At 27.7% G+C, this 9,484-nt stretch overlaps 1 protein-coding gene and 1 long non-coding RNA gene across 6 annotated transcripts in view; one reads left to right on the plus strand and one right to left on the minus strand.

Moving 5' to 3' along the window:
* LOC122715261 overlaps nucleotides 1–3,880 on the plus strand; it is a 25,791-nt gene extending 21,911 nt beyond the window's left edge. For all 5 annotated transcript variants that reach the window (XM_043937308.1, XM_043937310.1, XM_043937309.1 and 2 more), the window contains one exon: nucleotides 77–3,880. In XM_043937308.1, coding sequence (XP_043793243.1) covers nucleotides 77–2,707 — 2,631 coding nt within the window. In that variant the 3' untranslated portion in view covers nucleotides 2,708–3,880. The remainder of the gene's footprint in view (nucleotides 1–76) is intronic.
* LOC122715263 overlaps nucleotides 1–8,788 on the minus strand; it is a 22,706-nt gene extending 13,918 nt beyond the window's left edge. Inside the window, exon 1 of the long non-coding RNA XR_006346807.1 lies at nucleotides 7,491–8,788. This is a non-coding gene — a long non-coding RNA (uncharacterized LOC122715263). The remainder of the gene's footprint in view (nucleotides 1–7,490) is intronic.
* Between the last annotated feature and the right edge of the window lie 696 nt (nucleotides 8,789–9,484).

Here is a 9,484-nt window from a genome sequence, read left to right on the forward strand (position 1 = left end):
ATTGAAATTTTTATATTTAAATAAGTTATTAATATTGGCTAAATATTAATATTTCTATATGTATTTGATATAACAGATAACATCCAATTATTATTCGAAACGGGGAAGTATCTTAAAACAAAGTTCGATGAACGAGGAACTAATGTCTACTGATAGATTAGCAGAGAAAGAAAGAGTACGAAGAAATATTATGAAACAGGCATCTTTAAATGAGGACATCATTTGTAAAGGGAAAACCTTCGAATCCCTCAAAGACTCCCTTTATTCCGTAAACGCGACAAAGAGATTTCAACTATTGAAAAGTGGCCTTACGAATAAGATCAAACAATCCACGACTAATATCGAAGTATCTGGTATATCAATCAAGAATGGATTTGTAAAAATTTTACAAGGTTGGAAATCTAGTGAAAATGAGACAACGTCAAACATATTAAACGATGAAGCATCTAAGACGAAAAATAACGACTCGAAAGTTCAGCCTGTCTCCGTACCAAAAAGGGAGACAGAGGGTATTGAAAGACGTTTATCCCGCGAGGATGGTTCAGATTCATCGAAAGACAGTAGTTTACAAAGCGATACAAGTGTCGATTCTGAGGACAGTTTCGCGTCCGTGATTTTTGTGCCAAAGCAGGACGCACAGCCAGCAACAGAGGTTATTATTCCAGCCTCTAATGGTCATCATCAATTGGGAAGCATCTCAGCTCCCCCTTCACCACGCGTCAAACAACCTCCTGATACACCTAATTCAAGATTAAAAGTCATTTCTATATCCCCATTGCTCAAACAATTCCCAGCTACCAGTAAATCCCTACCTTCGTCTAGTCCACCTGGTCTATCTCCTTGTACTTTAAATTCTGCATTGACCAGATCATTTTTTAGTTCAGCAATTGTTTCCAATCAGCAACAAGTGTCTGGAGATAATTCCATTAATACAAAGAAGACAGAGATTTTGAATAATGATTACCATCAATCAACTAATGAAGATTTGCAGAGTAATAAGAAAAATATTGAAAATGAAGTTTGCAGAAGAAATAGTTTTTTAGAAGACAAAAAACCTAGCTTGCAAGCTATACATGCTTATAGATCTTTGACTGAGAATGTGGAAATTGAGGAAACGAAAACTGTGAAAGATACAACTCCACTTTTACAGAATGTAGATAATAGTCCTGATACATCATTGCAGGAAAAGAATAATTTTGAAATCAGTAAAGAAGAAGAGAATCGTAAAGCTAGATTGAATCAAATCAAAGAATTACTAAAACAGAAACCTGGTTTTGCAACAAGAACCAAACCGTCATTTCCTTTAGTCAGAAGAGCTTCGACGACAGCTAGTGGTCGTTTAGAAGCCGTTACTAAAGTCTTGCCACGGTTGCTTTCATTAGAGCTGTTTAATCCTGAGACTGATGACTTGGATAGCGATTCCAGTGGAGTTTCTTCACCGGATTCAGTAGGTTCTGTGATCAGCGTGATTTCTGATGAAAGGTATATGGCTAAGAAGGATAATAACAAATCAGAGTGTACAGAATCTGAAGTATTAGATAGTTCAGCTGAAAATATGTCTGAACCTAGTGACGTAACAGTTGATTTATCAGGATATGTAGCCGATTTTAAAGAAGATGAAATAAAGACAATAGGAGACAATAGTTTGTCTCAATCTTCTAGACTTCTGGAAGCTGCGGCTAATGTTGCTAGTTCTTTGGAAGATGCTGTAGAGACGGCCATTACAAAAACGCACAGTAAACCATTTTCAATGCAAACAGCACAACAGAGCGATCTCGAAAATTCCGATGAAAATAAGATCAGAACAAAATCGAATATTCAGTTACCAGAAGTAGAAGATACTTGGAACGAAGAATGTCGTAAACATTTGATAGACTTTACTGAAAAACTTAGTGAAAACTTGTTACATGAGCGAGATGAAAATAAAAACAATCAGCAGATCCTAGATGAAGCACTTCCTCTTAAAAAAGATTTGGACAAGCGAAATCTTGAATCTTCAACTCCTTATGACATTTCTTCATCGCTGTCTAACAAATCTAAATACAATGATTTATCCAATACAATTGCATGGCTGAGTAATACCAATAATGGTTTTCACGAAGATTCATTGATGCATAGAAGTACTTCAGATGATATAATGGATTTTGTCATGGTATCAAATACCGGAGAATTTATGAACGAAAAAGAAACTTCCACAAATAAACAATCTTCTGAGAAACCCTATCTACGAAGCGCAAATTCCATGGAATCCAGTGACATTGGCGAATCTATCGACAACACTATCAGTTTCAGTGACGGAAGCCATGCAGAATCTACTGGAAGGTTATGTAGCAGCATGATGTCGTTACTTTCGAACGCCGATTATCCAAAATCGTACGCCGAGAAACGAAGACTTCAATTACAAAGAAGATCTGCCTCTGAAGAGACGCCACCTAGATATCCAGACAATAGCAAACGCAGCACTGATTGTCTGGTAACTACAACTGGAAGCAATGATTCTCTCAGTGGATCTTCATCCCAGGAATCTTTACCATCCGATCGCGGAGGTGGTGCCATAACCTATCATCAGTACTATCACGTGTTCAGAGAGGGTGAATTGGACCAACTCATCAATAAATATGTGGAGAACTTGCACATTATCTCGTCATATTATGATCACGCGAGCTGGTGCATCGTCGCGGAGAAGGTACAGGTCTGGACTATATGACTCGAGGCGGACGCCCCTGTCCCGTTTTGGCGCGGAGCGTTGCGCCTCTTACGTCGCCACGCTGCCTATTAGATCGCTTTTCGGGCAAGGATAATCAGTTCGTGATACTCGCTGAACTTAACAACAATTTTTCTCGATTTATTTCTTGCGAGTATCATACGCCATGATGAAAATCGTGGTTGATTTTCTTTGTTATGAAGCTCAAGGAGGTATGTGATATACATAGATGTGGCTGATGGCTAGTGAAAATGTAACGTGAATTTATTATTATTTTTTTCATTGTTCACTTGAGATTGAATGTGATTTATTGAATTAGTTAAATACAAATTACCTGAGCAAGTGAATTAAAAAGATATTAAAATTTTTGTGAATGAGATTGATTTAAAAATTTAAAAGACTTTGAAAAGACTGGATTGTGAATAAAGAGATGAAGTGTAACTTTTATTATAATCAGGAATATTCGTGCAATTAGATGAAATTAGTTTTTGTTAGTTTTAATGTATTATTAATCTTTCTTCTATCAAAATATGAAGTATCGTGTAAATTCAAAAAAAATATTTCATAAAGTTGAAAATTCATGATGCATATATCGGTGAATTTTGTTAATTTGCAAATAATATTATTAGATATATATCAAATATGAAAAAAATTGAAAAATGTAAGAGATAAAAGGCAAATTATAGAAGAAAAGGGATCGAAGTGTAAATATGTAAAATAAAATAAAACGTTTCCGACGTAAGCGCACAGATCGGTAAACAAAAGATAATTCATCAAATAAGCGATATTAGTAAAATAGCAGTTTGTATTATTCATCTAAATGCTTGACCAAATGTTTCTTCTTTCCTCGTTCATTGTGTTACTGTTCAAAAATCTCCATTTTAATCTCGAATCGATAAAAAAGTATAGTTTTAATTTAAACATTAGAAGAGTTTGTAGTTCCTAATCTTTTCATCATTAAATTCGTCAGTCATTATAATCATTCTGTGGAAAAAACGGGTACAATGTTTCCCATTGAAATATGTATATCTGTATAATTTAACAATTGTTATCATATATAGTAGCGTTTCTAGTATGTTCACTCTTTTTATTGCTCAATATTTTGTTTTTATTAAATTGTTTTATTGTTTATAAAATTATTTTATATAAGATTTCTTTTATAATATATATAAAAATACACAATATTTATCTTTTTTTTAAAATAAATTAAATATGTTTTTTCAAAGTTTATTAACATTATTATGTTATTTAAAAAAATATACCTTTTCAAATTTAATTAAAAAAGGTGAAATAATAGAATAGGAAGAATCGAACTTGAATATAAATAACTGTATATAATTTGTCTAGTATATTCATTCGATTTTCTTAATGTTTTTTTAAATATTTAATATTGCATTAATTATAAGAAATCTTTTTTCTTTTTTTTTTATGATATAAATAATATGAAAAATAATGATTCTTGCTCGACAAACATAGATCACTTCCAAAATGTAAAACAATGCTTCGATAACGTTTTTTACCATGCGTGTTTCATAAACAGCGTATTATGAAAATCGAGAGTTTAGAATAATAAATTGTACAGGAACTATTGTTCTAATGTAGTGAATGTTATTGCGCTATTACCACGAGGAAATTCAGCTAACGAAACAGGAAGATACGCTACTTAAATTTATTGAAGAGTCATCTATTTTGATGCTTAGAAAGTCATTGAACATTTAGTGAAAATTTTAAAAATATTATGGGTACAGTCTTATATATAATTTTATTGTCAATATTTATTCATATTATTTATTCATATTGTCAATATTTTTTTTATATTAAAAAATTTAATTTTATTTTGCGAACAAAATGTATTTTCTTCATAGTTAAATTTATTATTTCATTATATACATAAGTATTATATATATTTTTTAATTAGCAAACATGAATTTTATTTAAAAATAAGAAGAATCTTGTCATAAAAATAGCCATTAACAAAAAAAGATTAAAAATAGAAAAAAATATTTAATGAAACTAACTTTTGTTTTAAATACTTCTTAATATATTTCAAAATATTAATATTTGCAGTGCTTGGTAAAAGTGAAAGAGTCATGTATACACTAAGTCTAGATCGAGATTCTTTTGTGGATAGGATTGCTCTAATTATTTCGAACAGAATATTTGCTAATAGATGTACAGAAAAATAAATATAATTTGAATTATACAAAAGAAGAACTTGAAAGAAGAAATACACTTGAAAGTGAAATTAAAGGAGAAATATACTCCACAGGTGGTACCTGGATGGATTGTTATAAGAGAATTCAAGGATCTTTATGAAATTAGTTACGAATTATCACGAACGACATACGAAATAGAAAGTCTTGCGAAGTAAGTATAGTTTGGTGAAATTGAATCGTGACGAGAAAAAAATCTATCATACCGACGGAGGACTTGAAAAAAAAATTCATATAAAAAAGGACCAAAAAATTAAAAATATAGAGTATGTCTGTCTTATCACCGCTATCGGCATTGCAAATTGAAGTGTAATCACGTATCTTCATAAACAAAGAATTTTATGATTTCTAGTTTACCGGATTCAAAAGGGTAAAAACAAGAAATAACTCAGAACTTTAATAGAATATTTGTAATATCGCAATAACTATCGGACCATTCGATAAGAATAAATTATGTAACAACAGAATAATCGAAATTTAGTAAAATTCAATTCCTTGCTTTTCCAAGGAATTTTATATATATATATATATATATATATATATATATATATATATATATATATTCACGACAAGACATGACTCCATAAACGATTTTTGTGACTCTTAAAAAAAAAAAATGTGTCGCAAAAAGTTCGATGACAGGTTACACAACGGAATAATTCATGAGATAACAAATAAAGAGTATTGAATCATCTCGACCTGTTATGACCGGAATGTATTCCATAAATATATGTATTAAAAAAAAAAAAAAAAAAAAAAAAAACATTGATCACGAAAAAACTCACTAGATAAAAGGAAAAAAAAAGGAAAAAGATACGTATAAGACACATATAAATACAGTTCGTGAAATTGTTGATTCAATGTCAAACCAATTTACAAATCGTTAAAAGTCGTAGATATCATAGCAGTATATACGATCGCGCACGTACGAAAAGAAATAAAAAAAAAAAGAAATAAAGTTTAACGAATCCAGTGATATTACAGTTCATATGTTATGACGAGCATACTTTGCTACACTTTTTTTGTAAATATCTTAATGAGAATACGAAAAAAAAAATACATATACAAATATATAAATACATAAATATATGTATACGTGTATACATACATATATCGGTAATCTTCTCTACATTTCGGGAATGGAAAAGGTTTAAATGTTAAAGAGTGAACATATTCCTTCTCTTTTTAAAAAATTTAATTCATCGTTAAATTTTTAATTGTTTCTTATATAAAGTTTATATGATTGCCTTTAATTAATTATACTATATAGTTAAATTTTATTATCAGAATTAAAAGGAAAATTCTTCGTAATTAAAACAGAAAAAAAAAACGTACAAAAAATATTCTAGAAAATATGATATTTGGTGACAAATCGTCATCATGGAACAAATAAATAAATGCACAATCAATAAAATCAGAATTTCACGTGATCAGCGATTTCAATCGAAAGCCTAATTATTGCTCATCTATGTATGTTATTATAAATGTCCATGATTAGTTTAAACAGTATTTTGACGCGTTCTTTTTTGTTCTTCTTTTTTACGATATAATAGTATAATTAATTCGATGTTTTTAATTCTGTACAATCTATAAAAAAAATACATATTTTAGGAATGAACAAAAAATGTACGTTGAGATCATAAAAATAGAATATAATAAAAGTTATATCAAGTATATATCATATTGTAGCAAATTATCGTTTTGAATTTGTGATTAATATTTAGTCAAGAAAGAATTTTATAAAAATTTAATTTTTTGATTCTATGATTTTCAGTTAATGTTTATATAATTTTTCTTAACATTATTATTATTATTATTTTAGAGTTATATTAAACAAATGTTTTTCATAATAAAAATTAATTCAATAATCGAGTCACAATCATTGGTATTGGTACATTTCTAACAATATCATTATCTAACAATAAATAAATAATAATTTTGGATTTCTTATTCATAAAATCAATGAACATTAAGGAATGAACAAAAAAGGATACGAAAAAAACTGTCAAATTTTATTGCTGCATCTAGAGAAGGCTGTGTTCGACATAGCTTAAATGTATATAGTATGTATGTATATATGTACATATACATACATACGCATACCAACATACACGTAAGAAATATATAAGCGTACAAACAAAAAACGTACATAATGCACTGATTACACACAATATATAAGGTCTAATAATTCCACACTTATATAGCGAATATTTAAACGAAAAAAATGAATTGTTCTATAATCCAATATCATCCAACAAGAAGTGTATAATTATTGCGATAATAACATGAAGTTCAATGTTGCGTATTTTCTATTGTATCGTAGCATCTTATACATTATTCCAGTAAATACTAAGGGTCAATCTGAAAATTTTTTATTGGTATTTTAAAAAGAAAGAACAGATTTTTCAAATTTATTACGTATTATTCTTAATTCTATTATTTTCTTTTTTTATATTCTTCACTTTTTTTATTTTCTATTATAAAATATTTTTAGGACAAAACAATTTTTTTTTCGTTCCATTTGTAACTTTTCGGATCGATCCTGAGTAATATGTATATAAAATTGTACTCACTGAAAATTATTACTATAGAAATGGTGCTATTTTCGAAAAATCCGTGATTGCGTACCATCGAAAAATCACAGAATTGTAGACATACTCGAAGCAAATTAAAATTCCTGTTCTGTTTCCTCATTTCTATTTATCTGCACGAATATCAGGGTAATAATCTCATTACGCGAATTTTTCAACAAAATTCAGAATACAATCGTAATAACCTTCAAACGATTTATCGATTACATCCTCTCGCATGATTCAATACATATCGCTTATGAAAATAGTTTTGCCATCAAAAGAAAATTATTAATGTTTAATCATAACAAGCTATTTTAAAGTCATATAAGTTATTCAATTATATACATATAAGCGAAACAAATTCATTCCCAATATTATGAATTTGCAAACGTTTTATTTTATTCAATATTTACTATCATCTATTATTATACTACTATTATCTAGTATAGATGTGATAGTTCATATGACTATCGAAGTATTGAAGGATGGCGCGAATTTTTGAAAGCGTTTAATTCTAAGTGAACATAACGGGGGCGCTACAAAGCATTTTTTCGGTATTAATTCTAGCTTGGGGTACGTTATGTTTGAGCAGTATGTGAGTACCTCTGAGATGTTTAAAAAAGATATTGACAATATATATACATGTGATTGACAAAAGATTTCATCACAGTTTTGTAAACTACATCGTATTTCTATAGGGTTTACTATTCGGAGAATGAAGAAATTAAAAGGATACGTGAATTGAATCAATCGTATTGATGATTAGATTAGAGAAAAATGAACATAATAAATTAACATTTTCAATAAATATTTATCGTAAAAACAATTTATCGCAATATATTTTTTATTTTTCAAAATTTTGACTAACTTTTTATAAAAAAATCTGTATATCATTCGAAAAATTCACGTGTCCTTAAAATTTTCTTTGTTTTTCGATTTTAGTAATATCATATAAAACAATTTTTTTTTTTATTTTTTGTCTCTATCAATAACATCGGACATATCGTCCAGTTACAAAATAACATATACGTTTATTTCATAAACTTTTCATAACGAATTAACGATTCAGTGCATCCAATCGATTAATTAAACTTTCGTATTCATCATTTTGAACATCTAACTAAACCATGCTCGAAACCAGACCAGATTTCTATTTTATACCTGCATTTCATGATCAGGATATTAGAATGATTATCTAATGCATATTATTATGTCTATGTAAATTTTGTTTAATAGAAATAATATTTAATATTTCTCACATAATTATTGATTATTATATTATGAACTATTAAACCTTTAAAAACAAATTTATTAAAACTTTAAAAACGAACTTATTAAAATCTTTAAAAGCTATATTAAGTAATTTAAAAAAAAAACGATTTTTATTTATAATATAAAAATTACTAATTAATAATAATTTTATGCGATTTTTTATTATTTTTTTATAATAATATAGAATGTCAAATTGTTTTACATCATTTAATTCATTGCTATTTTTAATAATTTTTTAATATAGTTTTAGTGATAAATTATAATGTATAATTATTCATATTTATCAAAATATTAAAGAATGTATTTAAATCATCTATTTGTTTTATTAATAATTTTTATTGTTAACTGAAATATATGCATGTATTATTCACATATATACTACTTAATATATTATTAAGTTCACATATATATTACTTATATCATTGACAATTTTGTTTCGCTGCATTTCTATTAATCAATTTGTCAATACATAACAGATTCCTTTGTTATAATTCATACAATTTATAAATAAATTTTATTAATACAATTATATCTGAACATAAAATATACTTTTTACCATTATATAGTTGTTAAAAATGAATATGCTATGAGAAACTGAAAGATAGAAAGAATAAATAAAATTATCCATTACTTATTTTAAATAATTATTTTATAATTATAATTATTTTTATTTTAAATAATTATGCACAAAAAAATGTTTTTTTTTTTAATATAAAATTTGT

This window comes from Apis laboriosa, unplaced genomic scaffold, assembly GCF_014066325.1.
Source record: "Apis laboriosa isolate Shangri-la unplaced genomic scaffold, ASM1406632v1 scaffold34_cov151, whole genome shotgun sequence".
NCBI lineage: Eukaryota > Metazoa > Arthropoda > Insecta > Hymenoptera > Apidae > Apis > Apis laboriosa.